Genomic DNA, 20684 nt, shown 5'->3' on the forward strand with positions numbered 1-20684 from the left:
TGGACACAGTCCTATGTGTCTGGATATACTTCAAGAAGGGACAGGACATCCCCTTTCCTACCACCTATTGAGCACTTCTGGGAGGGCATCTGTACTAGACCATCTGCACACCAGAGACAGGAAACAAAGGATGGCAAACAGATACAATATTCTTCAAAAATGAGGAGAATAAAATGCCACTCATAATAATATATCACAGCTTCTGAAAGCTTGCGTCTTTGTATGGACTGCCTGAGCTGCTTGGCAGTATATGGATTAGAGAGGCTGGAGTGCTAAGAACTTGGACCTGATTAGTGTTTTTAACTCCAAAATCTCAAAAAAATACTAGTTTCCTGTGCAGCTGGATAGGTAGCTTCAGCATAGGCCGGAGTCAACCCATGACTTATAGATCAAACAGAGAGGCTTCTGAACTTTGATCTGACTTTCCCTCTTCCCACAGCTACTAATTCAGAATGGTGACACACTCATAATAGTAACATCCTACATTCACCCAGAACTTTCTCTACATTGGGCAGCACGCCGAGCACTGTACCTGCACCACCTCATTTTAACCTCAGGATCATTATTACCAATCTTGTTGTTCAGATGCAGGGAGGAGGAGTAGACTGCTCATATTTACCTGGTTATAAACTTGATTTCAACCTGGTTCTCCTCCAAAACCTTATTATCTGCCACTTAATGAGGCATCCCCAAGAAACTTAACAAAAGACCCATTTTTTTTTTCTTTAAAGTACTGGGGATTGAACTCAGATTTGGCCACTGAGTCACATCCCCAGCCCAATTTTGTCTTTTATTTACAGACAGGGTCTCACTGAGTTGCTGAGTGCCTCACCATTGCTGAGGCTGGCTTTGAACTCGTGATCTTCCTCTCAAGCCACTGGGGTTAACAGGCATGCACCATTGCGCCCAGCGAGACCCAATAAATTTTTATTGACTTAATGTGCATCATCAAGACAGATGCCTTTGGCATAAGACCCAGCTATACCATGCCTTGGTATTTACCCTGAAGAATAAAAGTCAACATACCACAGTGATATCATACCACATGCATATCCATGTTTATAGCACCACAATTCACAATAGCCAAATTATGGAACCAGCCATGTGTCCATCAACAGATGAATGGACAAAGAAAATATGGTTTACATACCAAATGGAATTTTATGTAGCCATAAAGAAAAATGAAACTATGTCATTTGCAGGAAAATGGGTGGAACTAGAGACCATTATGTTAAGTGAAATAAGCCAAACCAGAAGGTCAAGGGTCCTATTTTTCTCTCATATGCGGAAACCAGAGGAAAAAAGGAAAAGAAAAGTGGCAGTGGGGAGAATCTCAGGAAAATCAAAGAGAAATCAGTAGAGGAATGAGACTAGGGGAGGGAGGGGGAAGTGGTGGGAAGTGATATTGGCCAAATTATACTGTTATATCATGTGCACGCATGAATTTGTAACAACAAATACCATCATTACGTACAACTATAAAACACCAATAAATGTTAAAAAAAAAAAAAAAGATGTCTTTGTGAAATTCTATGTTAGTGGCCAGAGTTAAGTGCTCTGTGTCCTTAGAAAAATTCAAGTTGAGTGGAGAAGATACAGTGAACACCAAGCTTGAAGCTATCTACCACTGTTGGGGCAGAGGGAGGGGAATCGAGGGTTGGGTAAAAATTACAAGAAGAACGGAGCCCAGCCTGATTTTTGATGGTGCTGTTGGCAGATTTAGGACCAGGGCACTTTTGTGATTCTTAGAAACCCAGGGAGTGACAGCTCAGCTGCTTCAGCCAGCCTCCTCATGGAACAGGAGAGAAAACTCTGTAATCCAATGTTTTACTAGCAACTGCTATGCTCCGGGGGCCAGAGATGGTGGTATAAAGAGATAAATCGCCAGTGGGAAACTGCAAGCAGAAGAGGCTCAGCTGAGGAAATAAGATTAGGAGGAGCATGGTTAAAGAGTAAATACAGAGAGACTCAAAGACAGGATGGAGGAGGAACTGACATACTGAGAGTGAAGTGGGCAAGAAGAGGGAGGGCTGAGACCCATAGGGTTTTGGGGGGGGGCATACAAGGAAAGATTTTGGTGAAGATTTTGGAGGGGCAGCAGCACCAAGTCACAGAAGGGTCCAGCAGAGGACCACAAATCCAGGACTACACTAGATTTTTTTTTTTTTTTTTTTAACATTGAAACTCCATATAAATAGACTTTCTTAAAGGATTGTCATAAGGATTAAATTAGAGGGCATATGCAGGGCTGGGGAGCTTAGCAGCCCATATGGATCCTTCCTACAGCCTAGAAGCTTAATGATGGAAAAAAGTGATTTTTTTTTTTTTTTTTTGCTTACTTTAGACTCTTAATACCTACACAGGACCAGCTCAATGGTACTTTAATAAATGTTAAAAGGACAAATGAATATACTTTAAAATGCTTGGGTTTCCAGATTATCTCCCTACCGCCTTATCTCTACATTATCATGAGAAATGGATTCTGCATTTCACATATGAAAAGCTTACCACAGGAATGCTCATGGAGATAACAATTAAGCAGGAACCTTTGCTTCAGTGAAATGCCCTCAGCGGATAAGAAGGAATGAATGATTATCAGCTCTTACAGAAAGAGGGTAGGAGGCTGGAGGGTAAAAGGAAGATGTAAAAAATGTCAGATAGGATGGATTATCTCAAGGAAGTAAAAAAGAGGAGAAAAAAAAAATCCACATATCAGACTTTTTGTGTTTAACCTCCAAAATACAAAGCCAGAACCAACAAACCCATCCACAATGTTTTTATTTTTTTGTGTGTGCATTTAAATAACCATATAAAGTTGATATCAGGGTACATCCATATTCCATATATAATCAATTGGTGTATCCAAGTCCACAATCCCAAAATTACTGTTTTTAATACATTGGAAGAAATTGCTCTAGAGCTACAGAAACTATCCCTTCTCAACCAGAATCAATATTTGTTTGAATACCTAAAGTCCGATTCAAAGATGATTTTTTATGAAAAACTCGGAGCACCCCGCTGCTTGCATGCTATGTGTATGGTGCCTGACCTGCATCTAGTGAATTATCAGTGCAATCCAAAAGGGAGGAAAGCCCTCAGGGTACACAAAGTCCATGTACAAGAACTGTTGGAGGTGAAGGATTCCCTCAGGACTCAGATAAACAAGTTGATTTTGCATTTTAGGTAGGGGTATTATTTATCATGGTTTGTAACAGAAGAAAATCTAATTTTAAAATTACTGAATCCTTAGGGGGAGGAAAAAAAAAAAAAAAAGACCGAGTGTTCAACACCAAGATATTGTGCTATGGTGTTGGTAGTCACACTTCTTCTTGAGGGAAAACATCCCAGTTCCTAAGCTGAGTTAATTCCTTAGTATTATATTAATGGTGTGGCTCAAGATTCTTTTCTAATTAATTATATTGTTTCTTTCATCTTTTCCTATATTTCAACTACATTCCCTCCGTAGCTGCCTCCCAATAAGGAATGCTAAATCTGGCAGTGCTTTCTCACCAAGTGTGGACTCCAGTGTGGCTATTTTTTATCCAAGAAACTTTCTAACTCAAGCTTGCTTTCGTTGGTCCCCTCCTCCACACCCACGCGGGACTATGCATCCAGGCCCGGTACACACAGGCGCACGTTAATTACAAGTGTGCTCTTGCAGTCACGGTGGCAAGCATTTGGAAGGAGTGTTTCTTGCAGCCTTCATCCCCCTGAAGGATTCACTGACATTAAAACACACTCTTCTACTTCTTCTAAAACCCAGCACAACTAGAACCGCTTCTAAAAATAATCGCTTCTTTCCCCTCCTCCCTAGAAGCCAAAATAGCACATTTATTTTTTCCTACTTACACCACCTACTCCTCTTTAAAAGATGTTTCACCAAATCTTAGCACTGAAAGGAACATTAAAGCACCATCTGGGTGGTTCTTTTACTATCAGATTAAACATGATAAATGAAGTCAATAAAGATATATTTACCATCGAATTAACTGCCTTTTCCCTCGAACCCTTCATCTTTCAAATTAGTTTAAGCCTTTTACACTCTAGGTAAAAAATAAAAATGTAGGACTGTTTTTTTTAAAAAAACCTTCAAGTTCTGGGAATTTTTTCACGAATCAATGAAATTGTGAGAAAAGCTGCCTACTGCTTTGTGCGAAGCAATAACTTATTTGCAATGTTTCCCCATTTTAGCCGTCAATGAACTCCGAGACATCCAAGACATAAGTCTAGAATAATTCACTAGCAAAACACATACTATCATTCCTTTCAAGTGCCTCTAAAGGATCACGTAAATGACTCAGAAGATTCAATTAACAAGATAATTGGTTTATCTGCTCAATCAAGGGTCCTGAAGCCTTCTCAAAGCAATTTTCTGCTTAGCAGGACTGAGTTATTCTGGGCTGTGGCTGCTTAAATATTACATTTAAGCCAGACTTCTCTCTAAATCAAAGAATAGATCCGATTTTTAAGACTGGGATTTAATTTTACTTCTTTTTGTTGCAAGGAGTGGGAGCAGAGAAGGAATGGAGACATGTGTGTGAAATGAGGCTGATTCAACAGGAAAGAATTGCAAGGAAAAAAAATCATATTGCTCAGAATGGTTGTAATTTGGTTTGGAAGTCTCACAGATGATGCAACTCCAGGGTCAGTCTTTGTTTCCTGCTAATTTCAGGTTGCAAAAGGAAAGCAAGAGCAATCTGCACAAGAGAGCGCGGGTGTTGGGTAGTTTCAACAGGACATGTCAGCTCCCACTAGCTGGGTTAAAATATGGTTCTGAGCACACTGCTAATAGTGTCAGTCACAAATAATAAGATTCTGCATGGTTTTAGTATCCGGGTCTCATCCTGGTTTATTCTGAGAACAAGGCCATCTGCCAGCCAGGCAATGAGGGAAAAAGGGAAAGAAAAAAAAAAAAAAAATCCAGTCCTGCTTGCTATTGCCACCTGCTGGCTGCCATGAAATCACATGCTTATTCCTTCCTGAAGGAACTTCCCCATTCTAACAAAAATGAAGACAAAACAAAACTGAAGCTTAAATAAAGGCAGACATCCAAGTTCCCAGCTTACCATTAATATGTTAATTTTTAAAGTGCTAGGATTTATAAACTATGAATTAGCTTTGTATTCATTCTCTCCCTTTTTTGTCCCAATGTCACTATTTATATAGTTTTTGACAAAACCAAGCTGGTATTTCCAAACACTTACCCTATAATAGAAAGATGTATGGTGATTTTACAAGTTAAAATATTTGCATTTTCCCCTTTTCATAATAATCAAGTTCCTAGAATATTCCTCACAGTGGCAGGAAATCGATACCCACAATGAAAAGGAAACAGAATTTCAAATCCTCCTGGCTACGACCAGAACTCCAGTCCAGAACTCCAATCCCAGAGTGATAGGCTAAAAAGCTAACCATGCTGGCTCGGTTCTTATTCCTACCACAAGCCTCCTGTAACTACCCAGCACTGGAACTGGCTTCCTCAGAGAGTCTGAAATATTGAGTATTCAAGCATTTTTTTTTTTTTCCTGGAGGGTGAGGAAGTAGGGAGTTTTGAAATAAGGACTTAGAAGACATATTTTATGCATCTGGATTGTTTGTCCTGGACCAAGGAACAACTTAACCAAGTGATAAAACTTAGCTGCTGACCCAAGTTGCTGCCAAGTATTGTTGGGAAGAGAAGTCAGTTGAAAGGTTTCTGTGGTTCTGGTCCTTTAGGAAGGCACGGTTTGTTTTTCGTGGTGGACACAAAGGGGACTAGGCACATAGCCTTCTTACTAGGAATGAAGACCCAGGATGAGACACAAGGGAGTCAGGGGTAAACCTGCCTCTGACAGCTGCACAGTAAGTCTTAAAGACCAGAGGTCAGAAGCCACCTTCCCCACAAGCCCCACGCAGTGCCAGGCAACCCGAGGATCAAAGATGAAAAGCAATGACCTCAAAGAAGCATAGTGTTTGATGAAACCACCAACTTTCTATTTCAAAGCACAGCTTCCTCTCTTGTGTTAGACGATATTTTGCAAATTGTCCCTTCTGTTTCCTAGAAATAGGTTACTACTCATTCTGGAGAGTGTTTCTGAACATCTTTACAGATAGTCCATTACTAGTGATATGAACTCACTACCTCCTTTAATATCATTTAGAACATTAAAATAAATGAGATGTGGCACCTCTCTACATTCATTTAATGTATAAGAATAAATGCCCCCAAATAAAAGATCTTACCTTTTATTTTTGTCCTCCGAGGTGCTTGGAAGAATGTTGATTATAAAAGGTAAGCTTAATAAAAACCAGTGATTGAGAGAAGAATTGTTGAGAGAGAGAGAGAGAGAGAGAGAGAGAGAGAGAGAGAGAGAGAGAGAGACTGTGTGTGTGTGTGTGTTAGAGTTCCAGGGATTCTCATTGCACATTACTATAAATAAGGCAAAACCCTTGGAAAGGAAACACCTCTGAGGACACTGCACCTAACGTGCTGCTCCTCAGGAGCAGAAGTTGCAGAGATGGACGTCAGTGAGGCAAAGTAGAGGCTCAGGCTGGGGCTCGGGGACTGCACTTTTAGGGACTAAAAGTGGAAGACAAAGCAAGAGAAATGTTGATATGGAAATCTTAGTGGAAAATGAATTTTCCTATTATGGATCAGAATGGCAGAAACCTGCAGTACCCAAAGAACATCTGGAAACACAAAGTGGCTGGCTTTGTGGGAAAAAGTGTTCAGGAATGGCTTGGAAACTCTAAAGCTAATTCTCCCTATAAGGGCTGGAGAGGAGCCACCTGATCAGGTCAACAAGTAAGGAAACTGGCTGTACCTTGGGCATTTCAAAAACCCCCAAAGCTTTGCCTTGAGACAATGACTGTCAAAAACCTAATACTGAGAGGAAGAGGAGGAGGGGGGGAAACAAACTTGTTTTATATGAGTTGACAGTGGGCCTTCCAGGCTGTTATTTTGAGAGGATGTGATGTAATTTCTGTATTGCTCGTTCTGAAGCACACCTAGAACAACTAAACGATTAAGCTGGCAGGCTTTCTGACACTGGGGTAGATGTTCCTGAAGTCCCTGACAAAGTAAAGAAAAACAAAAGTACTCTTTAGGATGAAGGTAAATATAAGCTTATCATTAAACATGGACACTTCTGAGAATGAAAGAGGACAATATTAATAATTACCCTGGGACAACAGGCATCAAGTAGCTCAGTCCCTGTCAAACAGAGCATGAAGTATGGCAAATTTATCAAGCACCATGAGAACCAAAGAACAGATGGCAGTTCTCACTTAATAAGGCCAACCATGTGGTACAAAGTCCAGGTAGACAGTAGGCATGTTGAGGCTGAGAAACAATCTGGGGGAAAATGTGTGAAGAGGAAGCTGGGGTGGGATAGATTCAATAGGAGCAAATATGGAAAGAGGTGAGGATTAGAGCTGGAAGTACATCCAGGTTGAGCATCTCTAACCCCAAAAGCCAAAATCTGAAATGCTCCAAGATCTGAAACATTTTGAGCACTGACCTGACACCATAGGTGGTAAATTCTACAAATAGAACTTTGTTTCGTGTACAGTTATTAAAACTATTGTACACAATTACCTTCAGGCTAGGCTTATAAGGTGCACATGAAATTTAAGTGAATTTCAGGTTTAGACTTGGATCCCCTTCCTAAGAGCTCATATGGATATGCAAATATTACAAAAGCTGAAAAAAAAAAATCCCAAATCTGAAACATTCTGGTCCCCAGCAATTCAGATAAGGGATACTCAACCTATAATATGCTATACTGAGTCCCACACAAGGTGGGTTCCAGACCGCCTCTCCAACTCACCTTGCAATATTTCTATGCTCAAAATCTACCTCCTCACCACAGCAGATATCAGTTTGCTGCTTCTCTCTCTCTTCTGTGGTGCTGGTGCTTGGTCTCAGGACATGCCAGGCTAGTGCCCTGCCACTGAGCCACATCCGCAGCCCTGGGCTCTTTCTTTGATGTGGTCCTTTGCAGTTTCCTCTGCTCAGAGCACTCTACTAGCCAACCCTACCCCACCGGTTTTGTGTCCTTACCTCCCACAACTCCATCACCTCCCCTTTGTCTCTTCACCAGACCCCCACTTTGCCTTGGATCTTCCTTCCTCGGGCTCTTCTCATTTATATTTTATTTGTTGGATACCTGTCTTTTCCTAATTTGTTCAATGCTCTATTCCCATTCAGGCCGGGCTTATAGTTTATTCTCAAAAATATTTACTGACTGGGCTGGGGATGTGGCTCAAGCTGTAACGCGCTCGCCTGGCATGCACGGGGCACTGGGTTCCATCCTCAGCACCACATAAAAATAAAATAAAGATGTTGTGTCCACTGAAAACTGAAAAATAAATATTGGAAAATTCTCTCTTTCTCTTCTCTCTCTCTCAAAAAGAAGTAAGGAAAATAATTACTGGGGCATTTTCTTTATATATATTTACTGACTGAATAGATTACATAAAAGTAAAGCAAGATTCCTGCTCACCGCACTCCCCCTGCCCCCCAAAAAACAGTTTAAGAAAAATTCCAGGTAATAAACTGCCTAAGCCTGAAAAAACATTAAAAGACAAACATGAAGCTTATTATTAAGTATTTTTTTTCTTTTTCTTTTTTTTTTTCTGAATGAATATCTTAAGTACAATTGTGGGCAGCAACCCTGAGCCATTCATGTTTCGAAGCAGCCCAAGACCCTTGTGGAAGCCTGAGTCAATGTGACATTGGCCTCTAGTGGATGAAATTGAGAATACAGCCTTTCCTAGTCAAAGGTCCTTGTAGCCCTAGCAATGACGGAAGGAAATGAAAAATCCCATAGTTTCCTTTATTTTTCTCTTCTACAGTGTAAACTGAGATTTTTAAAAGTTCTTTTCTTTTCTTCCTTTATCCATTTCAGGGAGAGCACAGCATCAAATTCCTGCCTCAGTTAAATACTTAGCATTGGGAACATTAGTGTCTAGAAACACTTATTTACATCACAGCTTCTCTGAGAGAAGCTAAGTGTGAGAGTATAAGGTTTTATAGCAAGTGTAAGGTTAAAACCATATATATATATATATAAAATAAATGCTTTTTCTTCCTTGATCCCTTCTTTCCTAAGTGATATCTCACCCAATATCTATTGGGATTGTAGGGTTGGAAGCTACCAGACATTCCCGAAACAGAGTGCATTTTAAACCATCTGCTAATAAAAGGGTAAATATAATGTGTGTGACAGGAGAGAAAATCTAAGACCTAAGAAGGGATGAATTTAAATTAGAAGCAGATGGCAAGGGTGTGGGGAAAAAGGTACACTGATTCATTGCTGGTGGGATTGCAAAATGATACAACCACTTTGGAAAGCAGTATGGAGATACCTAGAAAATTTGGAATGGAACCACTATTTGACTCAGCTATCCCACTCCTAGGTCTATACCCAAAGGACTTAAAAGCAGCATGCTACAGCAATGCAGTCACCTCAATGTTTATAGCAGCTTAATTCATAATAGCTAAACTGTGAAAACAGCCCAGATGCCCTTCAATAGATAAATGGATAAAGAAACTGTGGTATATATACACAATGGAATATTACTCAGCTTTAAAGAAGAATGAAATTATGATATTTATGGGTAAATGGACAGAATCGGAGAATATCATGCTAAGTGATATAAGCCAATCCCAAAAACCAAAGGCCAAATGTTTTCTCTGATAAGTGATTGTGGATCCATAATGGGCCAGGGGGGTCAGGGGAGGAAGAATGGAGGAACTTTGGAATGAGCAGAGGGGAGAGAGGGATGGGGAGGGGGAGTGTGTGTGTGGGAAGATGGTGGAATGAGATGGATATTATTACCCCTAGGTACGGGCATAACTGCACAAATGGTGTGACTCTGCATTGTGTACAACCAGAGAAATGAAAAGTTGTGCTCCATTGTGTAAAAAGAACACAATAAAAATAAAAAATAGTAAAAAATAAATAAGTTACAAGCAGATGCAAATACATCTGGTACAAATACATGAACTGTTTTTTTTTCTAAACAAATTGAATGATAATGCTCATTATTATTTACCTTTCCCCTCTTATTAGGTAGATGACCTGACATGGTAAAATCCTGGTGAGAAGCTTCTAGCTGCTCTTGCTCATGGAATAGCCTGTCATCACTTTTCAATCTCTAGGTTTTTTAAGGACACGACCACCCACTTGCCATACTCAAATACTTGATAAACATCTTTAAATTTTTCTTTATTGGTATGCAGGCAGCTGCTGCTCAGGAAAGAAAATCTTTGCAATCAAAATAATTGCCTCAATAAAAAGGTGGTCAAAGAGGAGAGGAGATGACACAGAACAGAACGGAGGGGGCCTTCCTGGTGCATTCCTGACAGGCAGCAGGACAGCAAGGGTCACCCTTGAGAGCTGCTATTCAGTCTGCCTCAGTACATTCTCCAGAGCAAGGCTGGGAAGGATGCTGAATTCTCTGATTAGAACTGTTCAAATTCAAGTGTACAAACAAATCATGCGCCAGGTAAACAAAAGATGCTTGGATACCGGGCGGTGGGCTCTGTTTTCCAGCCAAGGCTCCCTTTTCACTAGTGCGAATCACATGACCCACCATGGTCAAATAGCTGTTCTCAGATCAGAGTCGACTAGGAAGCGTACTTTTGAGCACTTTACTGAACACTGTTTCCCCAAACACCTGGACTTGGTACACAGGTGTAAAACAGACGGCAACCCGCTCACATTTCAATCAAGTAGAACTGTGCCAGCCGGCATCAGCATGAGTCTGATAAAATGGAAGTGATAAGGCAGAGGACATCCAATAAGCCGAGGACCTCGTGGGCTGCTAGCGCTCCCTTTCCTCTTCTTTTTAATTTTTGCCAGCACTTGGGCCAGGAACTCTATCTTGCCACCAACTTTTGCTGAGCATGGACGCCCAGTTATAAAAGGGACACGTCCACATGCAACAGGCGGTGCAACCAGGTCCTTTTGGGCCAGCTTCCAAGAAAGAAGGCTTTGACTCAAGTGACCCCCGGGGGCCCTGGTCCTCTGTACTATCCGCGATACCTACCATCTCCTTGAAGGCGCTTTCCAGAGCCCCGATGACCAGGCACTCGTGTGGGATCTTCTTCTCCGTGAAGAAGCGCGTGGGCGGGGTGCTGGGGGAGCCCGGGGCGCCCACCCCTCCGCGCAGGGAGGCGGCGCGGGTCAGGGTCCGGCTGTTGGCGGGTGTGTTCTCGGGCTCCTCTCCCAGGCAGGTCGGGGGCAGGACTGCAGAGTTCTTCAGGATCTCCACAATGTCCTGCAGCTGCTCTGTGACATGGTGCTGCAGCAGGCGCGATGCCACCACGGCGGCCCCGGACCCCGCATGACCATCAAACAGCGACCAGTAGTGGCAGGAGACGCCCTCGGATTCCTGGTGGGATAGGGCGACAGGGAGGAGTGAGAACAGCAGTACAGCCTCTGCCCCAGGACCATGTTGACACTGCTAGGACTACGGGACTCTGTGTCCACTTGGTAGTCTCTCCTCTGAAGTTGGCGGGATTAAAACATGGCTAAAATGCTCAGAGAAGGGTCCCCAGGTTAGTCACTGCTGTGACTGCCACCCAAGAGATGAAGGGTCCTGCCTAGAGGAGAAGCCCACATTATCACATATGTGGTTACTACTTGGAAGGCAAGATCTGCTTTTTAATTCCACGCACATAGGGTTTTCCATAAAACTCCATACCAAGAGCGGAGGCCTCCAGGAGTCCTGCTTTAACATCTGACTTCCCACCTCCCTGTGATTTCAACCCCAGATTAGGTTTGGTCTGGAATCTTTGGAGAAAGTTTGGCCTTTTTATAAGTAACAAGTAGACATACCCCCCCCCCCCACAGCCCCCCACACTTTAGGACCCTTATACTCAGATAATTGTCCCATCCTCCTTGGTCTGTGTCCTGAGTTCTGATGACATGTTCGCTTCCTAGTCAGAGTTTCCTCCAGGCCCCATGAGATGCAGCCAGTTCAAATCTGCTTTCCCTGTCTCCCTTGGTTCTCCAGCAGTTATCACTGACATCCTTCTGTTCCCTCTTTCTTGAATTTATGCAGTTTATGATCCCTCTCCTGTGATGGACTAAAACATGTTTAAGTTACACATGCCTAAGATCTTGGCTCTAAGAGTAAGAGTTGAACTATGATTAAGTGAGACCAGAGAGGCCCAAAATAAACCCATGTGATAGGGTCAACTAAACTTTACAGGAAAGCCAAGAATACACACCGGGGAGAGCACAGTCTCTTCAATAAATGGTGTTCAGAAAACTGGATATCGACATGCAAAGGAATGAAATTGGGCCCTTACATCATATATAAAATTAACTCAAAATGGCTTTTAAAGGCATAAAGGGAAGACCCGAAATCATAAAACCCCTAGAACACAGAACAAAAAAACTCCTCAACAATGGTCTTGGAATGATTTTTTGAATGACACCAAAGCAAAGAAAAAGAAAAAAAAAAAGGAAGAAAGCAAAACAAAAACAAGAAGTACTACAACCTAAAAGCTTACAGAGGTGCCAGTCACCAAAATGAAAAGGGAGCTGATGGAAGGAGAGAAAACATTTGCAAACCATGTGTCTGATAACGTATGAAGAGCTTGAACAGACATTCCTCCAAAGAAGACATACAAGTGGCCAACCCTTGTATGACATACAAGTGGCCAACCCCTGCATGCCTGTAATCTCAGAAACTCAGGAGGCTGAAGCAGGAGGATCCCAAGTTCGAGGCCAGCTTCACCAATTTAGTGAAGCCCTAAGCAACTTAGGGAGACTGTGTCTAAAATAAAAAATAAAAAGGGCTGGGGATGTGGCTTAGTGGTTAAGTGCTCCAGGGTTCAATCCCTGGTACAGAGAGGGAGGGAGGAGGGGGAAGGGGGAACAACCCTTCCATAGTCAGATAAAGAGAGTCTACAAGAAACCTACAGCTAACATCAGACTTTATGGTGAAATACTAAGTACTTTTCCCCTAAAATGGGCAAAAAAATAAAAAATGTGCTCTCACCACTTCTACTCAACTTTGTACTACGTACAGGTCCTACATAAGCTTGAGGACTGTAAAGGAAAGTAAAACTGAATTTAAAATTGAGCAATTTGACTATGGTGTGCCTTGGTATCATTTTATTTGTGTTTTGTGTTCTTGGTGTTTGTCATTTTTGAATCTGTAAGTTTATATCTATTTTATCAAATTTAGAAAAATTTCAGATTGCATTTCTTCCTTTCCTCTCCTTTTTTTCCCCTTTTTTTGAAGCTAGGAATTGAACTCAGTACATTGCCCATGTTGCACTTACACTTGCAAGTGTTCTACCACTGAACCCTGAGCTCTGCCTAAAGCCCCTAAGCCATTATTTCTCTCTTCTTTAAGAAATCTCATTTGGGCTGGGGATGTGGCTCAAGCGGTAGTGCGCTCGCCTGGCATGCGTGCGGCCCGGGTTCGATCCTCAGCACCACATACAAACAAAGATGTTTTGTCTGCCGATAACTAAAAAATAAATATTAAAAAAAATTCTTTCTCTCTCTCTCTCCCTCTCTCACTCTCTCTTTAAAAAAAAAAAAAAAAAAAAAAGAAATCTCATTACACACATATTAGTCTACCTAGATGTCGTCCCAGGTTTAGGAAGGATGCTTTCATTTTTAAAAGTTTCATTTTGGCCAATTTCTATTGCTATGTAAAGTTTACTAATTTTTTTTTCAACTTTTTCTGTTTTAATTTTAAAGTGAGAAAAGGATTGAACAGATTTTTTTTCAAAGGAAGATTTGCAAATGGCCCACAGGAATATAGAAAAGTGCTCAACATCACAAATTATCAGGGAAATACAGATCACAGCCTCATGCCTGTCAGAATGGCTACAACAAAAATATTAATAAAAGAAAAATGTGAGCAAGGATGTGAAGGAAAGGAAAGCTTTGGTTTTAGGAATGTAAATGGGTATAGCTATTATGGAAAATAGTATGGAGATTCCTCAGAAAATAAAAAAAAAAATGAAACTACCATATGATCTGGGTTCATACCAAAGAAAATAAAATCAGTACCTCAAAAAGATATCTGCACTTTCAAGTTCACTGTGGCATTACTTATACCAGCTAAGATATGGAAACAACCTAAATATCTACCCATGAATGAATGGACAAAGAAAACATGGGATCTTATTCAGCCATAAAAGAGGGAAATTCTTCCCATTGCAACAACATGGATAAATCTGAGGATATTATGCTAAGTGAGATAAGCCAGGTACAGACAGGCAAACACTGCAAGATTTTCCCTCTATGTGGACTGTAACATATCCAATTCATATAAACAGAGGGAATCATGATTTCCAGGAGTTGAGGGATGGGCCAAGGGGAGATAATGTGGTCAAAGGTTATAAACTTTCTGTGATGAGAAGAAAAAGAATGTTATCCTTATAACACCATAATGTACACAATTCGACCACAGTTAATACTGGATCACATATTTCAAAATATCTATGAACTGGTAGTTATGTGAGGTGACTGATGTCTTCATTAACTAGTGGAAATCATTACAAATCATCACACTGTACACCTTAAATACATATAATTTCAGTCACATATCTCAATACAGTTGAGGAAAAATTTACATGTGAAAAAAGTATGCTATAATCAGAGGGTTAGGATATTAAATTCTAAGATTAAATAAACATTTGAGATCTTTATTTTCAGAAAACTGATAAAGATATGGGCAAGGTGCATATAACATCCATTTCTAACTAATAGGTCTATCTGACCCACAGTAACAAATAATGAAGTCTTTTCAATTTTATTTTTTTAAGTTGAAGTCATCAAATAAAGTTCTTTTGGTTCATCTTAGAACAATGCTAGAAAATGCTGTGTATGGGCTGGGGTTGTGGCTCAGCGGTAGAGCACTTGCCTAGCACATACGAGGCACTGGGTTTGATTCTCAACACCACATTAAAAATAAATAAATAAAATAAAGGTATTGTGTCCAACTACAATTAAAAAAATTTTTTTTTTAAAGAAAATGCTGTGTAGTTAGTACTCTTTCAAACACTGTTTTCATTTAATTCTATGCTAGGTAATGAGATGAACTCATTGTTTATTAGTTAATAAATATTTACTGAGCACTTTTTATATGATAGGCACTATAGCAGACAGTGAGATTAAAAGACTAGTTCAAGAGATAACAGACAGGGGCTGGGGCTGTAGCTCAGCCGTAGCACACTTGCCTGACGTGTGAGGCACTGGGTTTGATTCTCAGTACCACATACAAATAAGTAAAGGTCTATCAACAACTAAAAAAAGAATTTAAAATAGAGATATCAGATATAATCTGGTCTTAACAATCCAGTAGAGAAGATGCTAATCAAATAATAACCAAAATAGATGGGAGATCACAAGGAGAGGTTCTTGGTGCCATGAGACCAGCCTATATTGACGGGTACACTGGAGATGATGTCATAAGGACATGAGGATCAGGCTGAGGGCTGCATAGCAGTTCACAAGATAAGGAGAAGAATGGAGAGACTGCCAGACAGGAGCAATAGCAGGTACAAAGGCTCTGTGGTGGGAAGGTGCATGAAGAGTTAAAAGGAGACTAAGCCATGGCTCCTTGGCTCAATGTGGGGAGTAGACAGGAAAAGGGGGAGGAGGAGGATGAGGCTGGAGAAAGAAGTAGTCGTTAGACTACTCAGTCCTTACAAAATGCATGAGGGATCTTGGCCTTTAGTCTGAGACGAATAAAAAGCCATGAACTGAGTGAGAATGACAAAATTGATTTGTTTTAAAAAGGCCACTCAATCCATACTGTGAGGATTAAGAGAGAAGAATAAAAGTGAAAGTATCAGGAGATAAATCTTATTCTAAAAGGAAAAAAAGTAAACCAAATTCAGGCAGGAAAAAAACACACAAGAATAATAAAATCACCCTAAAGCAGGCGTCCAAACTCAGAGGCAAGCGAAGTGGAAAGAACAAGGACTTCACTATTAGGAGGTTTGGATTTGAATCTCATCTTCCACACCAATCAGCCGAGAGGTCGGCAGTGCCAGGCTAGGGCGGCAGCAGGGGCTGGACCCTGTGGGGTACCAGCTGGCTGCCCCTGTTGCTTAACCAGTCTTTGCCATGATTTCCGAACATGCGAAATGCAGGTGCTGGTTACCTGATGGGGAGTGTATGGGAGGGCTAAAAGGCGATTTATGTCAAGTGACTGGCTAAGCAGCATGTGGGGAGCAGTGTGCAGGTGTGGTGCGACCACTGCCATCAGGACAAGGTCTGTGTAAGTTATTCTCTGGACTTCAGCTTTCCACCGAAAGGCGGGGCCGCCCAAAGGACTCCCATGCATCTGCTGATTCCAAGTTTTCTCCACTGAAGAAGTTGGGGAAGAACTTGGGCGTTGAAGACAAGACAGACACAACTGGGAAGGACTGCAAGGTGACATGGGAGGCAGCACACTGGCAGTCAGGGAGTGCTGAGTCCTAGGTGCTTAGGTGACAGGAAAGAATCTGGTAGAGGCTCACCCAGTATCTATGCCCCCTCTTGTTACTGCTGATTTCTGTTTGGGGCAGCAACATGCCCATTAAAAATATCTCCCAGACTCCCTTGCAGCTCTGTGTTGTCACATGATACACTGGCTGCAACTGGGAGTTTCCTGGATGAAACTTCCAGGAAAGCTATCATTTTCCTGATAAAAAGGCTCAGCTTGACTGGCCTGGTCCCTTTTACTTTATTTTTCCTATTTGGTACCAGGGTCTGGAGTGTGCTCGGCAAGTGCTCTACTACTGAAGCTTCACCCCCAGCCCTTTTTGAAATTTTGAGACAGGGTCCTAATAAATCACCCAGTTGGCCTTGAACTTGCTCTCCTTCTGCCTCAACTTCCCAAGTAGCTGTGAATATAGGTTTGCACCACTGTGTCCATATGGCCTCATCTTTGGTCCTTTATTCTTTCCTGTCTGAGTGACAGAAGCAGTACCTGGGGGCAGAGTAACCCCCCTGCAAACAAACAAACAAAAGTCTGAAAGTGGAAGGCTCCGTGTGATGGGCCCTGCTGTCCTGCCTGGGATGCCACACAAGACCTGAGCGGTTTAGCCTCTGGGCTTTTTGTCATGTGGGCTTCATGACGTGGATAAGCCACAGTTGATAGTTTTTGTAACAAGATCCAGGGACATGGGATTCATTGGATGCACAGAAGAGAAAGCAGACTGCTACATAAGGCAGTAGGTAGAAGTGGTATCAATCTGGAGCAAAGCTGGTGCCAGAAGCCAAGGTTCTTAATTTAGGGCATCTGTGAATAGTATTCAGGGATCTTTATTTTCACAAACCTCTGAAATTTAGCATTTTAGGCTGGGATGTAGGATGTAGCTCAGTGGCAAAACTCTTGCCTCACACATGAGAGGCCCTGGGTTTAATCCTTAGTGCCACACAACAAACAGACATACAAACCCCTGAAATTTGGCATTTCCTCTTATTATGAATATAGGGAACAATTATATCAGCAGTACCTGTAACTTGGTTTTCGATAGAACCAGCATACTGCTATTCCAAATATCATGAGTTACTGTTTGTGCTCACTACCACTTTGAAAGTGCAGTCATTATTAAACCCTCTACTAGCTCTTTTTGTTATCTTCTGCATTAATAAATGTCATATTACAAATTTGGTTGAATTTTTGATAACCACTTCAATATAATTAATTTCCTTGATACTGTATGTATTTTTATTTATTTATTTATTTTTGCATATAAAAACCTAACCAAGATGAGTCAATAGGCTTTGAAGTCTGAGCACTAGCCTTCAACTTCTGTGGAAGATGGGCATGTGGGAAACAGGCTGTGCTATACTCCCTACATGACCTCTGTCCAAACAGTGATTTTCCTTTATGCAGAAGGAATATTAACCAGTAAGTCTGACCATCTAGTGGATACATCAACCCTGTCAAAAAGGAAGTGATCCAGTCTGCATGTTGAGCATCTGCCAGACCGTTTTAGGGGGGAAAAGTCCTTCTCTCAGGCTGGATCTCCCTCACCAGGGTATAGTATCTGAAAACATCCTCACAATCAGGAAAAAGTGGTAGAACAAAAGGATTTCTTGGGCTGGGGTTGTGGCTAATTGGTAGAGTGCTTGCCTAGCATGTGTAAGGCATTGGGTTTGATTCTCAGCACCGCATATAAATAAATAAAGTCTATAGACAACTGAAAAAAAACAAAAAGGATTTCTTGCTCATTATACCCAAGACCCCAAAGGACAGAAGGCCACCAGACTGAATCCTACATGCACAACCACAGCCCTCTTTGAATTAAGACTCAGCAAACCTCTTTTAAGGGCACTACCTCAGGAGCAGATGAGAGATACGGTGATAGGAATATCAGTGTCCGGGCCCGGATTCTGTTATACGGAACGTTATCATGTTTCCAGTGCCATGGTTTGGAATGAATACTAATAAATCCCATAAAATGAGCCACAGTACAATCGGGTTCTGTTAGTTTTTTTCTTCTTCCTTTTGCCCAGGGCTTCGCACATGCTAGGAAAGTAAGTGCTCTACCACTGAACCCCATCCTCAGTCCCCACTACAGTTTTTAAAAGGCAACTTTGATGTTCTCCTGACAAGTAATCCATTTCCTTCAGCGGCGGGAAGCAATCCACAGTCACTGCAACAGTACTCAGTTGAGGAAATATTTCAGGACCCTGGGTTTAATCCTCAGTGCCACACAAAAAAATATTTTTAAGTGGTCAAGAGGAAACTTGACTGGGGGCTCCAATGCAGAGAACCCCTTTGCATGACGGTGCCATAACTGGTACAGCCTGGTTTTTTTAATGCAATCACTGATTCTTGCAGGTAACACCCGGAAGGCTTTCTTTTTCACAAAGAAAGTCTGTTTCTTATTAAACACGGAATAATCCAGCTGTGGCACAGACCAGTTCAGCCAGTAACTTTGAAGGTGGGGCCCTGGCACTGATTCTTTTAAAAACTCCCCAGAGGATCCTAATGAACAGCCAGAGTTGAGAATCCCTGATCTTAATGGAGGGGGACTGTTAAGCAGTCGGGAGACCCACACTGTAGCCCCTAAACTGCCGTCTGTTCTCTCTGTGCCCTTGGTAAGTCACACCTCCCAGAGCCAACCAGAACAGTGAGGTTCGCAGTGTGTTCCTTTGGAGCTGAAATGTTCCCTCAGGAAAGAGGAAGTGCAGTGGTTGTATAAGAGGTGAGTCCCCTTGACCTTTGTTTCAATCACAGAAGCATGGCTTTATTAGTTATAAATGTAAGGGCTTTACCAAGGATTTTGGTCGATGAAAAGACTTAAATGTTTTTTTTTTTTTTTTTTTTTTTTTAAAAAAAAAGCCCCTGAACTAGATAAAACTAAGTTCATCAAGAGTTTTCAAAATTGTCTGTGTACTCCTAGGACATTGTCCGTGTACTCCTAGGACACTGAGCATGATGTAGGATTTTGGGAACTACAAACACAAAATGAGCTCTCCTTACGTGCTTAGGTTCCAGCTTAGCTGTTCAAGAGTGAAAGACCCTAAAGTCAGAGAAACATCCAGTTATGGGTCTAGATTAACCGACCTACCATTTAATTGGGTCGTAGTAGTAGGCAACATTCGAAATGCTTTACAAATATGAACTCTCGTAATTCTTCCTCTAGTCTTACAAATAACTACCCTGTGAGGTGTGGTTATTATACCCACTTTACACGGTTGGAAAACAAGGAACTGCTCTAGGTCACCAACTGTGAGGTGGCAGTACCTGTGTCCGTGCCCTCAGCCCTCAACACTACCCCCTCTCTGCCTTCCCCAGAGGGAAAGCGCTCCTTAACTTGCACGCACTTGGCACAGTAATCCATGTCTCTACACTGGAACTTGAGTTGCAACCATTGGGGTTTTTTCCCCACTAAAACACAAAACTTGATCATAGATATTTCTCTTACTATCCTAAAAACCTGCTTCTTGGGCTGGCTTCTAACTGTGGGCCCCCAGTTTGAAATCTCTGCTGTAGCCTCTGATGGTCTCTTCAAGTTCCAGCTCTTGTTCAAAATCTCACTCACACCAATATCCCACCCCCACTCTCTACCTCTTTGCCTAACTTCCCCAGTACTCAGCTCAAATGCCACTCCTCCTGGAAGTTCTTGGTGATACGGACACACTAGGGACAGTGGCCTTGAGGTCTAGGTAAGGCTGAGGTCAGAGGCTGGAGACAGAAGCCTCAGCCCGCTGGCTGGCCCCTCAAGCATGGCACTGGCTCTACATCAGACAGCACCACAAAAGCTGTGCTGCCAGGAGGCCACTGTCACAGGGCAAAGAGGACCCAGGTTAGAGTAGCATCAGTGTAAAGATGGATGAATGGCTTCAGGAGACAGTTTAAAGAACATCAGGACTGCTGGTCCCTGGACACACGCTTATAATTACGGTGGCTTGGGAGGCAGGAGGATCATGAGTTCAAAGCCAGCCTCAGCAAAGGCAAGGCACTAAGCAAATCAGGGAGACCCTGTCTCTAAATAAAATAGAAAACAGGGCTGGGGATGTGGCTCAGTGGTCAAGTGCTTCTATGGAAAAGGCTGTGAGGGCTGCTCCTATCTCAACCTCTCCTTAAAACGATGCCATCGCCCGCTGCAAGGTAAGCAGATGGTTTGCTTCTAGTCAGACCCGAAAACCTTGAGGAATGAGTGTCTCCCCAGTGTCACACAGCATTGAGGGCTTCATCGACATCAGGGGTTGAAGCCAGGA

General features: G+C 42.0%; 1 protein-coding gene across 1 annotated transcript in view; it reads right to left on the bottom strand.

Annotated features, from left to right (window-relative positions):
• Positions 1 to 20684, bottom strand: part of Ppm1h (protein phosphatase, Mg2+/Mn2+ dependent 1H) — a 265919-nt gene that overhangs the window by 133727 nt on the left and 111508 nt on the right. Inside the window, exon 3 of the mRNA XM_076854810.1 lies at positions 11035 to 11379. Coding sequence (XP_076710925.1) covers positions 11035 to 11379 — 345 coding nt within the window. The remainder of the gene's footprint in view (positions 1 to 11034; positions 11380 to 20684) is intronic.

This window comes from Callospermophilus lateralis, chromosome 4 (genome assembly GCF_048772815.1).
Source record: "Callospermophilus lateralis isolate mCalLat2 chromosome 4, mCalLat2.hap1, whole genome shotgun sequence".
Taxonomy (NCBI): domain Eukaryota; kingdom Metazoa; phylum Chordata; class Mammalia; order Rodentia; family Sciuridae; genus Callospermophilus; species Callospermophilus lateralis.